Source organism: Onychomys torridus, chromosome X, assembly GCF_903995425.1.
Source record: "Onychomys torridus chromosome X, mOncTor1.1, whole genome shotgun sequence".
NCBI classification, from domain to species: Eukaryota; Metazoa; Chordata; class Mammalia; order Rodentia; family Cricetidae; genus Onychomys; species Onychomys torridus.
In genome coordinates, this window is record NC_050466.1 from 126,332,350 (window position 1) to 126,356,435 (window position 24,086).

At 37.6% G+C, this 24,086-nt stretch overlaps 1 protein-coding gene across 2 annotated transcripts in view; it reads right to left on the minus strand.

The window, feature by feature from the left end:
* Positions 1–9,845: 9,845 nt before the first annotated feature.
* Trpc5 (transient receptor potential cation channel subfamily C member 5) overlaps positions 9,846–24,086 on the minus strand; it is a 258,290-nt gene continuing 244,049 nt past the window's right edge. For both annotated transcript variants that reach the window (XM_036174433.1, XM_036174432.1), the window contains 4 exons: positions 18,043–18,246; positions 17,761–17,802; positions 15,667–15,756; positions 9,846–13,047 (listed from right to left, as the gene is read on the minus strand). In XM_036174433.1, coding sequence (XP_036030326.1) covers positions 12,355–13,047; positions 15,667–15,756; positions 17,761–17,802; positions 18,043–18,246 — 1,029 coding nt within the window. In that variant the 3' untranslated portion in view covers positions 9,846–12,354. The remainder of the gene's footprint in view (positions 13,048–15,666; positions 15,757–17,760; positions 17,803–18,042; positions 18,247–24,086) is intronic.

A 24,086-nucleotide genomic window follows, 5' to 3' on the forward strand; every position in this document is an offset into this window, starting at 1 on the left:
AATGAGTGGAGTTTGCTTTTTGCAACAAAGAGGGTACCAGATGTTTGATTGTTTAAATATGTTTCTCCTGACATTGTGGTTACAAAAGAATGAATTTATAGCTTCAATTGGTGAGGAATGGTTGTAAGGCCACTTGAAATGTTATTTGATTTCAGCCCCATTGCAGTGAATATACTTCTAGCACTCTGAGAATGTTCTATTCAGGTTGTATTTTTGTTTTTAATTAACGTTTTTTTAGTTAGCCTACAAAGTATTGTGTTTCCTTATGGCATTTTAAAACATAATTTGTTTTTGTTGGTCCTTCTGTTCCCTTCTTTTCTTCTGTCCCCTCCTGTCTCTCTGGCCCCTTGTACACTCCCACCTCAATAGTCTGCATTTTGCTTTCACAGCACATACATCCTTTTGTCTTTCTTCCTTTCCTCAACACTGCTAATGTTTTTAAAGCCCAGTCAAGATTTATTGAAGGTATTTTAAAACAGATTTTAAGCATATGGTTTAAGAGAAAGAACAGTGGACATACCTTAGAGCATGGATATGAGTTAGCATATTTCTGTTAACCTCCTTATGAAACTTAAGTTACTTTGTTTTATTTTCTGTAAGTCAGCATTTGTCATGTCTTGGCACTTTGTATTTTCGGGTGTGTACCATATCTCAAAGCATGCTTGTCTTTGACTATGAGACATACTCTATAATCCCTTTTAGCCTTCTGCCTTTCATGTATCCTAACAAGTTTCCTATTGACCTGGGGCTTAAATTGTTCCAAGTACTTTGTTCACCAGATAAATGGCAACAAAAAAATCTTTCGGTTATTACAGAACTTATTTACAAATAGTATTTTCTTTTAATTTTTATGCTGTGTGTGTGTGTGTGTGTGTGTGTGTGTGTGTGTGTGTGTGTGTGTGTGTGTGTTTGCGCTTTGGGTGAGTGTTGTGATTGCAATTGTTGCTCTATACATGTGTAGGTTAGAGGATAACTTGTGGGAGTTAGTTCTTTTCTTCTAATCTGAGTTTCCGGGTTTGAACTCTTGGAGACAAATTTGGCAGCAAGTGTTTATCCAGAGTCAACTCATTGGCTCCAAATAACATCTTGTTAAGGTTAAATTTGCTTCTGAATAAGTCTTAATCTTCACTCTTGAGCTTCATCCCAGAACCAAACCAAATCAAACAAACAGAACAGCAAAACATTTGAGACATTAAGACATGAGGTGCTTGAGCTGTGCTAGAGTGGGATCCATTTCAAAGAAAATACCTTGCCCTAAGTGTCCTGATCTCAGGATGATTGAAATAATGAGTTCCAAGTGTTCCCAGTAGTAGTTGGGGTTTTGGATTTAGTTTCTGTAAGAGATAAATCATTCTGGCCAATTTTGAATATGAGGTGAGCTTAGGGCCCATTATAGAGTTACAGATAAGCAGAAGGCATTATCTTCTCCCCCCTTGCTGGCAACTGGCACTTGCATGTCTGGGAACTCTAACAGTTGGAAAATTGCAGGTGGTCTTCTATGTGTCCAAGCCTCCAATCAGAAAAGGGGTCAATCTCAAGCCCAGGATATTCATTAGATAAAGCTTTGCTTTCTTACCCAATAAGATGGAGAATGTGGGGAGAGGATTATGCTAGAAGAGTGCAAAGTTTGCCTCTGGAAAAAGGGGCCAGCATTTCTCACAATTGCTGATTTTAAAAAGCACTATCTCATGCCAAATCACTCCACCATCCACTTTTTCCTTTTCTTTGTGCTGGTATCCTTTTCTGTGAAATTGTATTTTAAAAACACATTCCTGGTCAGGACTGGTCCCTGCACTTTTGAGTGACTGGGTGAGAAATTTCTCACTTTTGTATTCTCAGATACTTAATTCGTAACAGGCACCCAGACCTTAGCACAACTGATGCCATGTTAGAGGAACCAAGGCACCATTATTACCTAAGAGCCCAGCACATGCCAAAAAACGAGATCAAAGACTTAATCCATCATAGTCCCTAGTTCTGGTGAGAAGTCCCTAAATGTACCAATCTTACTTTTTTGGCTTCTGAATCTCTGTGTATTGCTAACTGTTCTTGCTAATTGAAGTTTGTCAACTTCAGGACTGTGTGTGTGTGTGTGTGTGTGTGTGTGTGTGTGTCTGTCTGTCTGTCTGTCTGTCTGTCTGTGTCTGTGTCTCGCATGTGCGCACATAGAAAGGAAAGAATGATAAAGGCTACATGATTAGGGAAGTTTCCTGTATAGCCCGCTGGCCAGGGAATAAAGACTTTTCTATTGACTTAAAAAATACTTAGTATTTGCTAATCTCTTGACTTTATTTCAGAGTTTTTGTTTTTGATCTTGGTAAAACTACACCGGCATCGGAAACCTCCAGTAAAGAAAATTGAATGAGAATTAAGGTTGTACACACCTGCAATTCTAGCTCTCAGCAAGTGCAGGAGAAAAGATCCGTACTTTATAGGCCAGACTCAGTTACTTAGTCCAGCCTGTACTACCGAGAGCCTAAAACAAATCAAAGTCAATTTTTCTGTCATTGGTTCACTAAGGAGCTTCAAAAGAGTATTTTAGAATGTATTGATGCATTTTGAGAACATGGGTCTGGGATTTAGTTGGTTATTCTGCCATAGGATTTTTGTGGCATGCTTTTGTTTCAAACTTTAAGTTGTTGCCTTGCCTTAAATTCCATTCCCAGTTGAATCAGCATAATTTGATAATTGCCCTTGAAAATTTAAACCATTGTGTAGTGAGTTTGACTATTATTAAATTAAGTATACAATATTTGTTTACTTTAATCCACATTGCTTACAGTCAGTTTTTTTTCTTGTTATGGGTGCAGTAGTAACCTGTATTGCTGCCCAAGTCTGGAGTAGTTATTGAAGATAACTACCAGAAAGGAAGCAAATAACTTGGTAATTAAAAAACTCCAGGACAGGCTTAGAGTACAGCTTCTAGTAGTCTTCGGAAGCAGTCACCTTATTTTCTTCTAGACAGTCTTTGGGACCTCAACAATTAGGCTAGCCTGCCTGGCTGGCCAGCAAGCCCCAGGGATCCACCTTCCTGGAAATAGAAATGTACACACAACCATGTCTGGCTCTTTACATGGGTGCTTAAGAATCCAAGTCAGATCCTCAAGCTTCTCTGGCAAGCACTTTGCTGATGGAGCTTTCCCCAGCCTTTTTACATTTTACCTCTTTAGTTGTCCTTGACATTATGAAAGCTAAGCCTCTCTTTATTGTTAACCAAGTAGCCATTTTGAATTTTTAGGAGGAGATAAAATGGTTCTGTGACTGGTTTGGATTCCTTTCCTGTTAAAATTTGGTATGCTAAAGGTAGAAATCTAAGTGATTTCCATAGCCAGAAAAATAATTCATTTTAAGTTGTGTATATTTATTCTCAAGACTAGTTGTGGCTCTCTGCCTTAATTAAGAGCAGATAAAAATATTGAGTCTATTTTACTGTTGAAATTTAAGACTTGTGAATTTAAAGCATGTTTCATTTCCTTGGAGTCTATAATCAAGGCATTACCATTTAATTATCTTTGGAAATATAATGTAAACAATCAAATCATATTTTAATGTGAATACTAGACTTTCAAAACTTAAATCAGATGTTAATCTACATGAATAACAAAATGGTCTTTTGGGGAGGGTGGTAGAGTTTGGTCTGAATCTAGGCTTTTCTAAATATGGGACAGATTTAGTCCTTTGTACATGATACATTTTTGAAGCATTTTATATTTCCTCTTATAATAAAAGTTTAAGAATGTAAAAGCACTACTGCAGCAAAAGACAAGTCTAGTTCCCACCCTCTCCATCTCACAGAATAATAAATCTCGATAGAAGCAACTTGATTTAGAGTACATGTATTTTAGCTGAACTATTGAAGAGTTTGCCTTATAGGACTTGTCAAAAACGTGGAAAATGTAGTTTCAGGAAAAGATCCACTCAAGTTTACGTAACTACTGTTTGCTTAAACTACTTCAGAGTGATTAAACCTTAAAGCTTAGGTCCACTATACTATTTTCTAATTTTACCTTGTGCTAGAAAAAAATCATAATAAAAGAAAATGTCTTGGTAACTGAAGAAGGTGTTTGTTTCTGAAGTTAGTAAGCGTTCAGGGTTTTAATGTTTCTATTTTCGTTGTCTTGTTTGGTTTACAGAGAGAAAGAACAAAGTTGGTGGGTAGGGTACTAGGGAGGATATAGGAGAAATCGGGATAGAGGGAAACATCAAAATATATGTATGAAAAGGCTTTTTTCAATGAAAAAGTTTTAAATATTGAAAATAAACTAAATTTATAAGATTTTAGAGTAGTTATCATAAGGTCCAGACAGATGTTGCTAAGACATCTAGGAGGTTGGGGAAGCCTATCAATAGTTAATTGAGTACTTAAAAATTTTATACTTCTCAAGAATATTCACTAGCTCTGTATAAAACTACTTTTGTGAATTACATAAGTCAAAATGTGTAGCTGAAATTGATTGAGGTGAATGAACCCTTTTAGGTTTTACTGTTTCAGCACTTAATAATAATGGCTTTTTACATAAGAACTATAAAATTTAAATGATATTGATTCTCAGTCATACTTTTCAAAATATTTTGGACTACAGTAGTCTCTTGTTAGTGTTTCTGCTGGTTAAATTATAGTGTGAAACCCAATGCTGTCCATCAACATTTATTAATAGGTATAAATGGTTACATTGGAAAAGGAACAAAACATCTTTATTTCTACGTAGCCATACATTTTGTGGGAGGGGAAATAAATGCTTTATTTTTCTTTATACTGGAGCTAAAAACACAAAATTATTATACAAGATTGTTTTTCACACATTTCAGGTTGACACTAACTTTGCACTTCTTACAGAAAATATCTAAATAAAAGTAATTACTCAGAGGTTTTAGCTTTTAAAGTAATATGCAGAGCCAAAATGCCATTTATACAAACACTGAAAATTTCCCTTTCATAAATTAATACTCAGGAGATATAACCTTAATTTTGATACATTTTTTGGTATGATGATGTGCGAGAGACCGCTGACTAGGCTGAGAAAATTTAAGCAAAGCGTCTGTTTTCTAGTTCTCTCTTCTGCTATCAATTGTTAAGTCTATAGCTCCAAATTGCATTCACTGTTTTGACTGGGAAGAAATCCCCTATCCCCATTTTGTAAAACGTTGAAGAAATGGAATCTGTAAGCAGTTAAAATCTTTCTCTCTTCTTGAATAGTACCTCTAGTATGCTCATGAGAAGAAATCAACTTATCCATGTATTTTCCCCTTGGAAAGGCTGCACTTAGTCTTATCTGAACTGAAATGATCTGCACAAGCTCTGTTACTGTTGTGCCATTGAAACAAGAGATCGTGGCCATATTTTGTTTAAAGGGAGATTCCAAATAGTTACTTCTAAAGTTAGTACTTTATGAAATTATATTCCCTTTAACATTAAGTAAACAAATGTGGTTGATGGCCTGGGTTTGGAACTGTCCTTGTTAACCCACACTGACGTGGATTTTAGTGCCATTGGTTGTAGAGGTCATGAAAAACACTTGAATGTTGTCTGCCTCTCCTTCATAAATATGCCGGGTACAGTTGTCACTTGTGTTTTAAATGCAATGATTAGATCTCCTATGGAAAGGTCTACATTGGACAGTAGATTTTCTGATGACCTGAGCTGCTTTCATCTATCTATTTGAGCCTCATCTCACTACATCTGCCACTATGAATGAATGTTCAGTCCAGAATGCTCCCATTATTCTGTAGAGTCCTCAGGGCTTGCTTACTCCTTGCTAACAACCCACTTGCCAGACAGAACCTGTACATGATAAAATTTTCTTTTGGATCACCTAAGATGTAGAAAGACTGTTGTCAGTTTGTTTAGATCTTAGGCCACAGGAACTCTTTGTGTACCTTGTTTAAACACTAGGATTTCAAGGGGTTAAATCTTGATTGTTCCGTAATCTGTGGAAGTTCTCTACTATGTATCTTGTCCTTTAAATTTTTCTTAGGAGGCACTATATTTATTTTTGTAAAGCTGCCACTACTCCCAAGAATGTTGAAAGTTGATTTTAAGTTGCAAAGGGGAACAAGGCATCTTTGGGAAGTAATAGGATATGTATTGACTAAGTGGTTCTAGGCATGCACACACTGAAAACTCACCAGTGTGCCTGTTGTTAGAGTACTTGAAAATGTTGACTTTTTTTTTTTAAACTTAGTAAGTACTTGGGTTACCCTTCATTTGGCCATTTTTGAACCACAACTTATTTTTGAACATTTCTGAAAATTCAAATCTTGTAGAATCATGATTTTGTGTTATTAGGTTATTCAGAGTGTATTGTAGGTATTGAAAGATTTACAAAGTAAAGGTCTATAATACGGTAACTAATGGTGGCATCATTAGAATATGGGTGTAATGTAGGTTCTTTCTTTTTATTTTTTCCCTCAACACACAGTTTCTCTGTATAGCTCTAGCTGTCCTTGAACTTGCTGTATAGATCAGTCAGGCCTCGCTGGGATTAAAGGTATGTGCCCTACCATGCAGCAGGTGCAGATATTTAACATGATTTGCTTGATGGATGTCATTCATTTTGATGTATAAGTTCTGGCAAACTTATGGAACTAATTTGTAATCATAGGTTATATACTTAAAACTATAAATTTATGGGACTAAATATGACAGATATGTAATCTGGTTTTCTTTCCATATGCACCATTCTCTAGTTTAGCTCTTCTCTTTCATAAAGTTGTAGCAGACTCATTTCTTAGATAAAATTTAGAGCCAGTCCTCCTCCATATTTGGAAAGACAATCTGTAACTGCACAGTTTAAAATAATAATCTTAACATGGAGCTTGCCTGATGACTTTATAAATACAGTGGTCCTACATGAAAAACTACTGCTTGCAAAGGGGAACAAGGCAATATCCAGAATTTGAAAAGAGATTTCCAGAGTTTTTATGTTTTTATAGCTGGATTTCACACATAATTTGCTTTTATAGATTTTGTTGGAGAAAAGGTTGATGTAAAATGATCTTTTGGGGGATCAAACCTAGGCCCTTGCTTATGTTAGATAAGGGCTTTTATTAACCACTCACCCAGTCATAAGAAACTACACTACTGTGTGTGTGTGTGTGTGTGTGTGTGTGTGTGTGTGTGTGTGTACACAAAGGAAGCCAGAAGAGGACTGGGATCCTTTGGAGCTGTAGTTGTAGGCTGTTGTAGGCCTCCTGATATGCTTGATGGGAACTGAACTCTGGTATTCTGTAAAATGAGCAAGTGCTCTTAACCATTGAGCTCTCTCTCCAACCCCAGAAACATTTTTAATCAAACAATTTATCTCAATTTGATCATCCTACGAGTTCAACAATTTGATGATTTATTCTTATTTGTAGTGCTTAGTAACACTTGTCTGTCCTTTGAAAGCTTTTGTTTCTTTGCTATCACTTTTAAGAACCCTCATTAAAATCTCAAGTGCCCTTTCTGCTTTTTTTTTTTTTTTCAAGAGTCTCTTCTAAGGGTTCTGTGACACTAAAAAAATTGTCTAGAGGTCTTTTAGATTGGAAGTCAGGAATATATTGAAGTTCACTGGAAAAGACATAAAATTCTCAGCCCAGTTTAATCTGCTTGCCAAAAGGCACACTTTCCTCTATTCTTTCAAGTACCAATGAGAACAATGTCATCTATGTTTGTGGTATGTATGTGTGCATACTTTTATGAAATGAGGCAGTGAGGGTAGAATTTCTGTTCTGAAACCCACTAAAGTCTGCTGCAAATTGGTGACTATTGGCCTTCGCCGTAGGCAGCTTTTCCTAACTAATTGAGTTCTTTTTGCTTCTATTAAGAGATTTAGAAAGGGTTTTTAGAGGTGTCAAAAGAGGACATGTGTTGAAGTTGATTACAGGGATCCAAAGTAGTCGGCTGTCACCAGGTTAATAAAGAAAATATATGCACAATGGAGTTTTATTCATCCATAAAGAATGAAATTAACATCATTGGCAGGGAAATGCATGGAACTGGAGATCATCATGTTAAGCAAAATAAGCCTGGCTCACACAGATAAGTAGCACATGTTTACTTTCATATGTGGAATCTATATTTAAAACATATCCATGAATTGAAGTAAAATGACTATTTTGGGGGAGAGAAAAGGAAGGAGAGGGACAAGAGAGGGAAATGTGAGCAAAATACATGACACAAATAAAAAGTGAAAGTGAAACCCATCATTTTATGTAATGAATATATATTACTAATAATGAAAGGTGGTGAGCTTTTTCTCTTACTACAGAAATTGCTATTTATTTGTGTAGTCACAGGAATCTTCCATAGAGTTTTTACAACTTTTTTTGACAGATTAAAAAAATTGCAACAAAAAGTAGCTTTGGGCTGGCATAGGGCATTCTACCAAGTTTGTGTATATGTTTCTCAAGTATCACAATCACGGATATTAATCTTTCAGAAAAGAAGCAGAGTTCAGATCAACAAACTTAAAAACAAAGCAATTCTGAGCTTGAAGATGACATAACACCTTAGTTTGTTTCCTGCATCATTCCAACACCCCATTTTAAAAAATAAAGCTCCAAGGCCACTTACAAGCACCTTCTCTGAACCACCAAATAGCATGCTGGGGAACTTAGCTTATATGACAGCATTATGAATTGTAATGTCTTATGACTGCAGTAAATCCATGCATGTTCTTTTCTCAAAGTGTGTATATTTCTTGGGTTATCTTTTTCTGGTCTAAGTGTCTTCCCTTCTCAAAAGCAGAAAAAATAAATCTGGTAGTTCTCGATTTAACAGTCGTTCTATAGGGGATGCATTGTGGCTTGTTCATTTAGCAATTATTTACCACATCCTAGGAAATCTCTCCATGGAAAAGTAGTTATTCCTGCTTCCTCACCATTCACTATTCCCAAATGGGATAACATCAAGGTCAGAGGCTCAAATGCCATTAAACTTCCAGGTGTGTATATATATGCACATACACAGATAAAGTTTTCACTTTGTCAGACATTTTCCAATAAAGCCAAACAAACCAAATACCACATCTATTGGGAAAAGGGCATTGAAAGCATACACTGTTCCTCTGTACTAAAGTAAGGCTCACACTGAACTGAGAAACTCAGTTCCCAATGTCTAGTTCTATGCCAATGGTTAGATATTTGGAGCAAGTAAGCCAGAAGAGTAAAAAGAACTTAAAATTGTGTGTGTGTGTGTGTGTGTGTGTGTGTGTGTGTGTGTGTGTGTGTGACATAAGGTCTTACTATATAGTGCAGGCTGGCCTCAAATTTATCAGTGATTTTGAGTTTAGAATCTTCCCCTTCACTGCGCTTAAAGTGGAAGAGGTACTTTAACAATGATATAATTTATGATATAATTCAGATTTTTGTATGATTACCTTAATATTAAGAAGACTTTAATTATTGTATCAAACAAATGGACCCAAGGTACCTAAAAGTTATAAGAAAGTTGAATGTAATGGAATTTAAGCTATAATTAACAAGTGGTTTTTGTATTTATAGTTACTTTTACTTTACAGCAGTACATTTTAAATTTATATTTAAGTGCAGTTTTGGAGTTCACAGTATTTTGGACAAATGAAACAATGGGTACCTGTATAGAGGGCATTTTATTTGAACATCTATATATAACATATATGCTAGGTAATGTTTCTATAATCCAGAAATTTTGTGTTTATTGACCAGCTTGGTGCCCTTCTCTGGATACTTTAAATATGAGGTTGGAATCCAGTTGATCCTCTCTACAGTTCTCTCTCTGGCTTACCAATTTACTCTCAAGTTACCTTTGTACCTTCTCAGCAGTGAAAAGTCATGCTTAAGAATTTTTATTTCAAATACTCTCCCTTTAAAAAAGATTTATTCACTTTTAATTTATGTGTGTAAATGTTTTGCCTGCATATATGTCTGTGTATTACATGTGTACTTGGTGCCTAGGGAATCTGGAAGAGGACATTAGATGCCCTGGAACTGGAGTTACAGATAGATTGAGCTGCCCTTGGGTGCTGGGAATAGAATCTGGGTCATCTGTTAGAGTGAGTGCTTTTAAGCACTGAGCCATCTTTCTAACCCTCCACCCTTTTAAAATCGTGCCAGGAACAGAACTCAGGGCTGACTGTCAGGAATGTTCTCCATCCCTGAAATCTTTGTAAACAGTGGCTGATTGACAGGGTAGAAAGATGTTTTTCTCCTTTCTGCTTGGCATTATCCTAGAGTTAATAAAAATGTTGCTATCACCAACATGGAATGTAGGACAATCGCTGTTTAGTTTCAACCTTTATCCTAAAGGAGGCCTCAACATAGCTAGTGAAATCTTAAGCCCAAGTCTCACAAAGATGACCCTAAGGAGATCTGGTATGGAATGTGTTCCCAAGAAATATGGCATTGCTGTCTTTAAATGGTAGAGAATGGTTGTTGTAATGTCTTTCCTCTCTCTTCAGAATGTAACTGAGAGAAGACTGCTTTTGACCATGACTTCATGGCTTCCTACTGTTTTCTGATTACAATTGCACCTAGATTATTAATAGTCTGTATATTGGTGAGGAAGATGTTTTGACTATATGGTTATATGTTGGCTTTGGTGATGGTGGTGTGAGTTAGGGTTGTAGTCTAGGTTGGTTTATTATTAATAAGTTTTACAGTTGGGAAAGTTGAAATTGTGACTTTAGAACTCTTCCTTTTAGAAAGGAATCTGTCCCAGTGTCAGAGGTATTTGTGATGGTCCCTCAGTAGGGCAGCAGTAGGATTTGGACAAATGAGCACTTCAGATAAGACTAAGATTATTTTGGAACAAACCCTTGCCAAATGCATGTTGATTCATCTTACTCTCATCATAATTCACTGATGCTAGGGATAGGGGTGGAAAGTCAGTTTAACATAAACTACACTGTCAAAAGCAAGTTTACAGGCACATTTACATTGTTGAACAATTCCTTTCACATCCAGCAGACATTGCACACAAGAATGTAGATGGATTCTTGTTGCTGCTAACACTTAAACTTTTTTACTTTCCTGCTATATAAATTGTTAATCTCCACAAGCCAAGCATATGTTGGTAAAACTGTGCTTGCTCAGCAGGCTATTGTTTGGTGGTTGTCACCCTAACTTTGTTTTTAATTTGTGTTCTGATTAAAATCTCCTGGGCTATGGGAAAGAGTTTGAATGCATAAATGCAGCTTTCTTTGAAGGCAGAATTTAGTTCTACGAATCCACTAGGATTATTACATTATATATCTATCACTTCGCACATGCAGTTTCCACTGTCTCCCAATGGATATCGTAGCTGCAACCTGAATTCGGTTATCTGAACCTAAAATTGTGTCTACTAGGTTTTCTTTCCAGAAAGAAATTAATTAAATTAAGGTGCTCTTTTCCCCCTAAATTTAAATACCTCAGTAAAATGTCATTTTTCTGATAAAAAAATATTTCAAATCCAGTCTTTAGGCTTAGAAATGCTTTTATATCAATGATGATTAAAACTATCCACAGTAGATAGGACCCTATAAATATGCCAGCTAATTATATTTTTTCTTGCCAATGTATGAGATATAGTAACTATTGGTTAAAGTGCAGTAGAAGATGTTTTGGAAAAAAGTATACATCCTAAATACTAATTTTGATACTCTCAAAATTTAAAATATATAAGTTAACTGAAATATACAAACACAGGAAAGGAAATCAGCTAACTTATTATATATGACACGCACTGTAGAGTAAATATCTCATTGGCACACGTTAAGAAACTAACAGATCTTTAAGAAACAAAACCTCAACAGTCCCTACAATTAGAAGTTATAGTGTTTTAAAAGAAAACAGAAAGGCTTGTTCTACCTAGAAACCACAAGCTGCCACTTCTTTGGAGTCTAGTCTCCCTTTCATGCTGTTCATTGAACCAGCATGGGCAGCATGTATCACTGAAGAGCAACAGAGACAGGCAGGTTGATTTGCCTTATCTGGTAGCTAGTAGGGACTGCTGACCATGTCCCTCAGCTCTGTGGGGAGATGGGTGTGAGATCCCGAGGGAAGTCAGGAATCTGTGCGGCAGCTATGGTAGCAAAGTGGCACCTGGAGCGTCAACGAGGCAAGGGTAAGAACAGCAAAGCAAAGGGGTTAAGCACCCGACTGCACCTCTGCTGACTAGGGGCAATGCCCCTTCAGTTGGTTTCGAGATGGATTTAAGTACTTCGAGATATAAAAAGGCAAATTATAATAACAATAAAACAAAGCATGAGGAATGTGGCTATAAAAGACTGAAAACAATAGAAGTTTCACTCCTTGGAGGGGGGACTGTGAGGGAACCATATTTGGGGTCACCTCTGAGAATGAGGACATTACAAATTTTCTCTTGAATTCTAGAATAGATGATGGGGATTTGACTTAGAGCCGAGTTGTAACTTGTTCTTCCTGTCCATCACCCCATTTGTGCATGAGCAAGTCACAAGCCTCTCCCCAAGTTTCAAATACATCCTCCGATGAGTCTAAAAGTTTAGAATTTGAGGAGCAAATGCCAGATGCACAGTGAAGAGAGCTGGAACAGGCTAGGGGGCATTCACTGCTCCGAGCAGCACCCCGGATTTCACCTAACTCTACTTCACTGAGGTTCATTTCACTTTGAGAACAGGCCTCTGCCTTCCCTTTTTCCATCTGAGAATATCTGATGTCCTGCCACATATAATGCTGCTGTGCGATCCCATCGGAGATTGTGTACATTGGCTCTGAAGTAGGTTCAGAGGTCTGACCATTAAACTTGGAGAACAGGAGACCCAGTTTCTTGAAAGAGGGACCCATGAAGGACCGTTTGCTTGATGACTCAGCTTTTGACTTTCCTTGAGCATCACTGGCTCTTGGCATGGTTCTGATGAGAGGTGCCCCGTGGCTGGCCTTTTTCTTGCAGCCTAAATTGAAAGAGACACTCTTAGATTTGGCCCGAGCCCCACCACTGCCATCATTGGTATCATCTCTTTGAGAGAGTTCAGCGCTGCTAGTGGAAAAGCTTCTTCTTGGATGTTTTCTGTTTCCCAAGAGGTCAAGTACTTCATATCGAAAGCTGGAGATGTCCTGCTTTAATTCCTAGAGAAAGAAAGGAGACATATTTTGTCAGAAAAATGGTCTTTAGGTTTAAAGAAGACATTTGGAATTCTGGATAGGCTAAGTTTTACATAGTAATAAATCAGGAAGCACATTGGTCTTTAAAAACCTTTCATTAGTCAAGCACAGAAAGACTGTTCTGTGACCAATGGAACAACTGCAGTGGTAAGCTTGACTTCAGAACCTGTGGATCAGGAACACAAGAAACTAATCTCTAAGTGATAACTGGGCTGGAGAAATGCCTTAGAAGTTAAGAACAATGGCTCCTCTCCCAGATGACCTGGGTTCAATTCCCAGCACCTATGTGGCAACTCACAACCATCTGTAACTCCAGTTCCAGGGGATCTGACACCCTCTTCTGGCTTTTACCTGCACCAGGCATACACATAGGTAAAATACCCATCCCCCAGCACAAAATGTTAAAAATGAAGTGGTAGCTAACAAGCTATTTTATAGTTATATACTGGCTCTCATGAGTGTCTGTAAATAAACGGACAACTGAAAAAGACAAGATCTTTAGGACCCAGGAAGGAAATGAAAGAAATGAAGTATCAGATGATGAGACTGCTGCTTTGGGATGGGGCATGGGGTCATTCAAATGCATGACTTGCCTTCTATCCAGCTGTTTGGATACCATTCACTTGTTCCTTTACAAGTTTTCAAAGCTTAAATCTGATCATGTCATCCTCCTGCTTAAAATGTCGTAGTAATGTCTCTGTCTTAGGAAACACTATAAATGCCATATCATGGACTACAGGGCTTTTCTGTACCTGCTAGACCTCTCCATCTCCTTTTTCCTTTCTGCCAACTCTCCCAGCCCCCAGATGCTCCCTGTACCCATGAACTGACACACAATAATAACTTAGCAAATTGATTGGCACATTGATCCTCAACAAATAAGTTCCTTCTGTGGGTTAAGATAATAGAATTCTTGTGTGCCTTTTAGGGGTGTGTTATTTATTGTGTGTCTGTGCATGCATCATGCATTCGGGGATACAGTTTCTTTTTCTAGGATTGACTGATATGTCAGGCAGGATAGGTTTTTTTTTTTAATGATGGAAAGCTGTCTTGTTAATTGTGGGATGGTTAGTAGCAATGCTCTTTGTACCCACTAGATGCCAGTATGATAACTTAAAACATTTCCAGACAGTCAAATGTGCCCTAAGTATATAAATGCCCCTGTGTGAGAATCACTCTTTCAGGCTGATGCCAACAGTGGAAAAATTCTACTATTTAATTGTAGTTTCTTTAGACTTGAAATTTAATAATATATATTTGGGACTTTATTGTCCATCTTTTAAAGAAGGCCTTTAAGGTCTTCAGGCATTTTCTGTTTGCTGCCTTACCCCTTACTATGCATTGGTGCTACATCAGTTAAGCATGCTATTCTCACACTGGTAATATCAAAGGAAATGATATGCAGGATGGGTTCATTTTGGTAATAAGACTGATTGTGACAGACATTGATAAAAACCTTTCAACTCAAAGTTTCATGGAACCCCAACCTGAGACAAAGAATTATATATAGGCAATAGTAACTTCTGGGAGGAGAGTAGAGGTTTCTCAGGGTTAAGTCCCACAATTGGTTGTCTGGTGCAAAGTAGTCAGCCCTGGTGCAAAGTAGTCAGCCCTGAAACCATATAAACAAACGCAAACAACAAAAACTCAAAAAGTTATATTTTATATATTTGTGCACGCAAGTGCATGTGCGTGCGCGCATGCACACACACATGCACACACATAATACAAAATGAAAGAAAAAGAAGCTGTCAACTTGAGAATTAGGAGATATGGGAGAGAGATGAGGGAGTGTAGCTGGAGCAGTAGGAGGAAAGAAGAAAGTCATTTTCTATTTCAATTACAAGCATTATTTTTTTAGAAAAGGAAAAAAATTCTCTCCACCTACTGGATGACAGATAATTCTAAGACAGAGTAAGAGTTGCAGGGGCTAGAGAGATGGCTTAGTGGTTAATAGAACTGTGCTCTTCCAGAGGTCCTGGGTTCAGTTCCCACTACCCACATGTTGGATCACAACCACCTATAACTCCACTCCCAGGAGGATCTGACACCTGCAGGCAACAAATGTGCAGGCAAAACACCCATACACACAAAATAAAGATAGAGGCTGGAGAGATGGCTCAGAGGTTAAGAGCACTGGCTGCTCTTCCAGAGGTCCTGAGTTCAATTCCCAGCAACAATATGGTCGCTCACAACCTTCTGTAATGAGATCTGGTACCCTCTTCTGGCATGCAGGCATATATGCAGGAAGAACACTGTATACATAGTAAATAAATAAATCTTTAAAAAGCAAAATAAACATAAACTCAATTTTTAAAAAACTTTATAAAGAATAATTTTTTAAAAGAATAAGAAAGAATTGTAATTTTCTTTTTCTGCACTATAGGAAGGTGGAATTCCATAATCAGAATTCTCAGACTCTATGAAGATTAAATTATACCAAGAAATTAGAGCTTGAATGTAGGTTCTGTGGACAGGGGAAAACAGAGAGAGGGGGAGGGGGGGAGGGAGAGAGAGAGAGAGAGAGAGAGAGAGAGAGAGAGAGAGAGATTGATTGATTTATCTGCTTCATGATTAAATTACCTTAAAATTTTCTTCTGTTAGCCCCTCATTTGTTTTAGAGTTTCTTATCATTGCAGCCACATATCTCTTGACTAAATTTCTGATAACTTCCTGGAATTAAAAAACCATGAAGAGGTATTCAGTTTCCTTTTCAGAGTATCAGGTAAATAAGGAACTTGCTCAGAAAACTCACTTAAATTATCTTTGCAATAGGAGATCCTCACAGTATCTAGCAGTTTGCTGCCAAAAAATTAAAGTTCATTGGGTTAATAAGTCATTGCATCTCTGAATTTTGATGGCAGAGTATGTAGTACCATTCAATTTACCCCAAAGGAAGAATTTCGATTGAAGCATAAGGTAAGCATATATTCTGAGTGTGTGTGTGTATGTGTGTGTGTGTGTGTGTGTGTGTGTGTGTGTGTGTGTGTGTATGAAGAGAGTACAATAGCCCTTGAATGCTCATATTGAATATCCATTCCTAGGGGATGGATTAATCTTTAGTAGAGATCTGCCTGCTTCTGCCTCCCAACTGCCAGAATTAAAGGTGTGCACCATCACAACCCCTCATGAGCTAGTAATTTGGTGATCAAGACATTTTTCATAAACTCAATCCATACTTCACCTTTATAGGGAAGGCCTCGATTAGCCTCAGGAGTAATGAAACACAGATGTCTGCAAGGTTGGTATTGATGATCCCTGCCACTTACTGCAATGTGTCAGGCAGTGTGCCAGGCACTATCCCCACTGGATTTTCACAACACTGTAATTTAACTTTTACAATTATTCCTAGTTGACAAATGAAGAAGTTGAGGCTTAGTGTTGTTAACTGGCTTCTTCAGGGTCACACTGCCAGGAAATGTAAAGATTAGATTTCAGTTCTCCTTTAAGCTGACTCCAAAGCCTGTCATAACAGCAATGCTGTAGCTAATACTTTTGCTACTTGAACTTCTGTCAGTCACTGAGATGCTCAGGGACTACCTTTTCCTTTTGTTAGGATGTTTGAAGCAGAGAATAAAGACAATGAATCTTGCCTAGGTTTCACCATTTTCTAAAATTATTATAGTTGGAGGTAGGCAGAGTGAGGGAAGGGTCATTCAGAATATGAAATACTATACATTGTGTTCCTCTTTGTTATTTACACCTAAGAGGAACAAAATTAAGGAAGCTATTTGTAGAATAAGATTGAGTTTCCTTTCCTTTAAAACTTGTAGAATATTTTTCTGTCTGTGTTTCTTTAGACAAAGTATTGTGTAACCCAAGCTGCCCTTTGAACTTGTTACATAGTTGAGGATAACCTTGAACTTCTGACTCTGGCCTCCTTTGCATTCAGTTTATGTGGTGTTGGGGATCATACCCAGAACTTCATGCATGGTTTTGAGCACCCTACCAACTGAGATACATCCCCTACTCTGCATGGACTTTGATCTAGAAGGTTAAATACAGTCTCTTGTCTGTGATTTTCAATGATTACTTTCAGTTAATAATCTCACACATTTGTGTGTTTGGCTATCTTCTGGCTGGTCCCATAAGAAGCACATATCTGCTCCTTTGATTAAAATCATGTTCATAATTTAAAGAGACCTATGTCCTGATATAAGATTTTACTTCACTGAAGTTACTGATGACTTCCTCTTATTCTGTATTTGCTATTTATTATGTATTCCCATTGCTGTATGTGCTTTTTTCATAGGAAGTTTTAACCCTCTAACCAGTTAATTTTAAAAGTTTTAATGATGTAATATCTTCCATCCCTGAGAGATAATAAGCTTCTAAGGTGTACAAACATTATGTCTCGCTTTTCCATAATGATTTCTCTAAATAGGTACTTATTTACTTATTGACTGAGCAACTGCATGTCTGCTACTGAATGTCAAGGAAGATAGCTTTCTAAGGTATGGATGGCTTACATCCAGTGAGGTAGTGTTAAAGGGATATGAACAGGGTTATAGGGCAGGTGACTCCACCCTGATGAATTACTTCAGTCTTGAGTGGATTACAGTCTTTGCAGAGCTCCTACCCAATTTAAGTCCAGACATAGCTAAAGTAGAGTGTGCTTCTCCACTCCACAGAAGTGGCCAAGAACTATTGTGTTTAGCCCCAGTGCGTAAGCAGTACCTGATAATGTTGATTTTGTATCAGGCTATCAGCATGGCGTTCCTGTAATTCAAAATGGACAGAGAGATTACATCAGTAGGGCAGCACCCTACCCATTCACCCACCCTAAGGATTTGGTAAATATTAGGATTTTAGAATGATACAGTGGCTTCTGACTGACAGATAACAAGAGCATTTAGTTGGAATGATTTTTACAGAGTTTAAGATAGGAACTGTCAGGAAGAAGGGAAAGGAGCAAAACAGTTTTGTGTAAAAAGAAACCGATTTTTTTTTTGGTCTTACTGTGAAGCTTCTCAAGTTGTGCCTCCTCCGTCTTCCATCAGGGTCTCTTTTGGGACAGAAGGTGTTGTTGAACCAGTTGCCAAGATAGAGGAATGATTTGGGGCTGGGGATAATGTTGAAAGGAGGTGGCAAGGTACCACCTTCATCAAAGTAACTCATCCAGAGCTTTGTTCTTGCAAACTTCCACTCAATGTCAGCATGATCCTGTGAAGGACACAAGTGCAAGGTGGGGAGGCAGGAAACTGGAAAATTCATTTTGGCCCCAGATTACATATACCCTAGAAGTGTAAATTACATAGATCTGACAATCCACTTTGAGAAATAAATCTTACTGGGTTTTGTGGTGCCTGCCTCTAAACCCAGCTACTCAGGAAGTTGAGGCAGGAGGATTATGAGTTTGAGACTGGCTTGAGCTATGTAGCAAGATCCTACCTTAAAATCAAGAAAAGATGGTAGGGGTGTGGCTCAGTGGTAGAGCACTTGCTTAGCATGTATGAAACCCTGGGTTCAAAAACCAAGAAGGGGGATGAATGAAGGGAGGCATAGAAGGAGGGGACTGCAGAAAGATACTACACAGGGCTCTTCACTATAGTATAGTAATAACAAATGACTGTAAACAACATAAATATTCAATAGTAGAAGGCTACTTAAATAAATGTCCCAACAACAAAATGGCATACAGTCTAACTTTAAAATATATGTTGGGGTTGGGGATTTAGCTCAGTGGTAGAGTGCTTGCCTAGCAAGCGCAAGGCCCTGGGTTCGATCCTCAGCTCTGGAAAAAAAAATATATGTCATACTTTATGTATAGAACATATATGAATATTTACATCTGTTGAAGACTCTGAGTGTAAAAATAACACAATATGTATTGTGTGTGAAGATCTCACTTAATTCAACTGAAAAAAATCACATATTTACATGTTCTAGACAAGTATATACTAAACTATAAATCATGATTATTTCCTTTCTTTATTAAGAGATATTTTAATTCATTTTACATACCAATCACAGATCTCCCTCTTCCCTCCTCCAGCCCCTCCCGCCTCGCCTCCCAAACTGCCCCCCATTCCCTCTTACAAGAAGGTAAGGCCTCCCATGTGAAGTCAGCAGAGCCTGGTACATTCAGTAGAGGCAGGTCCAAGCCCCTTCCCCTGCCTCAAGGCTGTTCGAGGTCTCCCACCATAGATAGTGGGCTCCTAAAAGCCAGCCCATGCACCAGGGATGGATCCTGATACTACTGCCAGGGGTCGCTTAAGCAGATCAAGCTACACAACTGTCTTTCTTATGCAGGAGGCCTAGTCCAGTCCCATGGAGGCCCCACAGGTATTGGTCTAAAGTTCATGAGTTCCCACTAGTTTGGTTTGGTTGTCTCTGTAGGTTTCTCCATCATGATCTTGATGCCCCTTGCTCATAGAATTCCTCTTCTCTCTCTTTGACTGGATTTCTGGAACTCATCCTGGTATTTGGCTATGGATTTCTGCATCTGCTTCTAATCATGATTACTTTCAAGAGGTGGAGATGGGGTTAAGGAAGTTTTTTATGTTTATATTTTTGGGAGGTTCATGAGAGAGCTGTATATTTTTTATTATTCACCATCTAAAATTCTTAGCAAACAGAAAAAAAGCATTTTTTCATCTCCAACCGAAAGTTCTTCTGTAAGTTCTTTGGGGCAGCAAGGTATCTATATGTTATTTTTCCCCAAACCTAATTCTCCAACATTGTGTTCTACAACCAAACTCAAGTTGACAGCCATGTGCATGTTGTGGAATTTGTGCATGTGCTCTTGCACATGTGTGTGCACCTGCACAAACAACCCCCACATGCCCTTAAATAAATGAATGTAAAAAATAAAATCTCTGTAAACAGATATTTTCCAAGGAGCTATCTGAAGAGGGCATGGGCAGGAATCCCAAACCTATTCCATCCCCTTCAGTGGCTTCCAGGATATTGCTTTGTATATATCATGGACTGCTTGCTTTCAAGGCTAGGGGATGATCTGTGCTATTAACAGCAAAAGGGCAGCATGACTTTGAGTTTAAAACAATGTAAAATGACATGATGGTCAAATGTAATAAGTGATAAGGACATGCTTGAGATAAGAAGGGAGTTCTGACAAAGAGGGACTCTAAATTAGTAATTACCAATGTTAAATTTCTCAGCTGTGTTATGGTAATGGAATATGTGCCACAGCATTTTTGAACAAAATGTCATGATATTTGCAGCTTTGGAATATTCAAAAAATAATTTAAGGCCGTTCCATTTATGCATTATGTAAAGCTTTATTTATTTCAAGAGCAATGATAGTTTATAATTGATGATTCATACCCATTTACTTTTATCTTAAAATAATGTTAGATAAAGAGTTCCTGTTGTGGGGGTTGGGGTATAGCTCAGTAACAGCAAACATACTTCACTTCTAAAGGCCTTGCATTCCAGCATTCCCACCAAAACAAAATAAGACAACAAAAATATGGTTCATTTGGTATATGAAATAATGGCTTCCTTAAAGTCAGTTTTTGAGGTAGGGTCTCACTTGTTGTGAAATATTGTTTTAAGATGTGTTACATTCATTTATGCTATGGAACATTTGTTTAATGATGCAAAGATGTGTTGCATTCACTTATGTTGCATTTGTTTAACTCTATGAAGCTGTGTTGCTTTGTCTGTCTAAAACACCTGATTGGTCTAATAAAGAGCTAAATGGCCCATAGTGAAGCAGGAGAAAGGATAGGTGGGGCTGGCAGGTAGAGAGAATACATTGGAGGAGGAATCTGGGAAGAGAAGATTGAAGAGCAAGAAAAGGAAAAGGAGAGGAGGACATCAGGGGCCAGTCACCTAGCTACACAGCAAGCCATGGAGTAAGAGATAAAGAAAAGTATATGGAATGGATAAAGATGAAAGCCCAGAGGCAAAAGATAGATGGTTAATTTAAGTTAGAAAGCTGGCTAGAAACAAGCCAAGCTAAGGCAGGGTATTCATAAGAAAGAAAAAGTCTCTGTGTGATTATTTGAGAGCTGGGTGGCGAGCCCCCCTAAGAGTAAAGAGTGAAAAAAAAAAAAAAACAATTACACTCACTAAGTAGCCCTGGCTGCCCTGGAACTCTCTACGTAAACCAGGCTATCCTTGAACTCATAGTGATATTCCTATCTCTGCCTCTTGGTGCTGGGATTAAAGTCAAACATTTCCACACCAAGCTTAACAGCAGCTTTCAAAATGTTTAGTTAACAAATAGGAGTTCTCTATTTTTCTGAAATACAGCATGATGTTTTGATATATGTATGCATTGTGAACTGATTTAACTAAACTAATTAGCACATCCATCATATCACATAGTCAACAACTGTGATGAGAATATTTAAGATGTCCCAATCTAAACTTTGGAAACTGTGAATATGCCATAGCACACAAAAAGGGAAAATGAAAGTTACCTATGAAATTAAGGCTGCTACTTAGATGACCCTTGAAGAGATTTTTTTCCCCGTAGGTCATCTAGGTGGGCCAAACATAAACACAAGATTGCTTTTTAGTAAAAGGAGACAGAGAGGGGGTGAAAATGGACATGATAACAGAGCCTCAGCTAGCTATTCTTGCCCTTGAAGGAAGAAGGATGGTGTTAACCAAAGAATTCAAGAAGTTTCTAGAGGATGAAAAAGGGACATGGACATGGATTTTCTTCTAGAGCCTTCAGAAAGTTCAGCCAACACCTTGATTTTAGTGGTGGGAAGTGATGGCTTCACCTTGCTCACTTGCATAGTTGTCTGCAGGATTCAGTGTTCTATTGTCTGTTGAACTGAAGGACTTAGTTGCTTGTTGACTATTGACTGGACAATTCTCTGTTCCCAGTCACATGATCCAGGGCAGCTCATAGCATTGTAAGTGTCTTTAACCAGTGAGAGAAGAAAAAAGCCAATATGTTCATAGCCTAACCTTGCTAATTCTTTTTTTTCTCAATTATACACAGATTTTGAAGGGTATAATTGACAATTAAATGTTGCATGTTTTTATGGTGTACAGCATCTTTGATGTACACATGTTCTGTTAAATGAGTTAATTAATCTAATTAATACATCTCTCACTTCATACATCTAAGAGAGAGCACTGAAGATGTACTCTGAGTGACTTCAAACATCCAATCTAGTAATATTACTTGTAGTCACCATACTGTACATTTTAAATGTGATTCCTTAGATCCAGCCCATGCTCAAGGAACGAAAATTGCATAAGGAAGTGGTAGTTAGGTCATTCATCTCTGACACTACCAAACACGGGATCATTTCCATAAAGCAAGAAACCAAATGACTGTGATACTAGATAACAAATCCTTTTCTTACATTCCCATTCTCTCTCTCTCTCTCTCTCTCTCTCTCTCTCTCTCTCTCTCTCTCTCTCTCTCTCTCTCTGTTTCATGTGGACACCTGTGCATGCATGTGGAGAGTAAAGGTTGATGTTTGGTGTTTTCCTCAATCACCTTATTTTTTGAGACAAAAATCTCTCTCTGGGCCCTGGAGCTGGCTGGTTTGGCTATGTTGGCTGGACAGCAAGCCCCAGAGATCCTCCTCTTTTGATCTCGCTAGTACAGATCGTGACTTCTATGTGGGTGTTGGAGATTAAACCCAGGTTCTCATGCCTGCATGGCAAGAACTTTACCCACCGAGTCATCCTCCTTGGCCTCAACAAATCTTTTCTAAGTCAAATAGTTTCTAAATCTTTTTTTTTATTCTTCTCTCATATGTTACATTACAACCACAATGTCCCCTTCCTCCCCTCCTTCCTATAAGAAGATGGAAAGAGCTCCTATGCTCATGGATCGGTAGGATTAACAATAAAAATGACCATTTTATCAAAAGCAATGTACAGATTCAATGCAATCCCCATCAAATTCCAACACAATTCTTCACAGACCTTGAAAAAAACAATACTCAAGTTCATATGAAAAAACAAAAACCCCGGATAGCTAAAACAACCCTGTACAATAAAATAACCCCCAGATTCTTCCCTGATCTTAAGCTGTGCTACAGAGTTGTGGTGATAAAAATTATCTTTGTTAAGGGTTTGAAGCCAACCCTGTCAAGTTGTCAGATGACAGACTGCTAAAAATACTATTTTATGAAAAATTTATTATATGACAATTTGACACAAAACTTTGAATGAATTGACAATAACATTATAAAACTATCTTACAGATATAAAAACTGTTTCTTAGCATTTACTTTTATTAAAATGAAAATATAATTGATGCTGACTCCTCTTCCTGAACATTATTCAGTATTCATCTATGAATATAACAACTAGTTGGAATAAAAGCCCCATTTATATCTTTAGAAATTCATTTTCAATAAAAATGTGATTTTTATGTTTAGTGACTATCAAAATTTATATAATATTTGTGTTTCTTTGAAGAGTTTCACATTACTTGAATGATAGCTAAATTCAGAAGAATAATTTTAACATTACCTTATGATTACAGGGAGTAAAACTTAAATTTTAGTTCGTAGTTTGTCATAAAAATAAGAGCCTCCAAATGTAATACATGTTGTGGTTATATATAATGTAAGCTAGAATTCAAGGAAGGAGGGTAATGGAAACTTTTAAACATGTAGTTGGTTATGCATAGCAAACTATGGCATTCCGATTCCATTAGAAATACTTAAATGAGGGATTGAAGAGTTTTATTTTAAAATTGAGTCTACCATATTCCATAATTTATATCGCATATTACAGTTTAAACTTATTATATAAAGTTTAGACATCAATCCCAAAATTTAAAGGAGATATGTAGTTTTGTTCCTTTACATTCATGAATGAGATGAATGTCTGAGAGCTCTTCAGCTTTAAAAAACAAAACAAAACAAAACAAAACAAACCTGAAATCATTTAATTTGGGGGGTGACCAAGTCTCGGAAAGAGAAAAAAATCACAAAAACCCTCAGCCGGGCAGTGGTGGCGCATGCCTTTAGTCCCAGCACTCGGGAGGCAGAGACAGGTGGATCTTTGTGAGTTTGAAGCCAGCGTGGGCTACAGAGTGAGTTCCAGCAAAACTA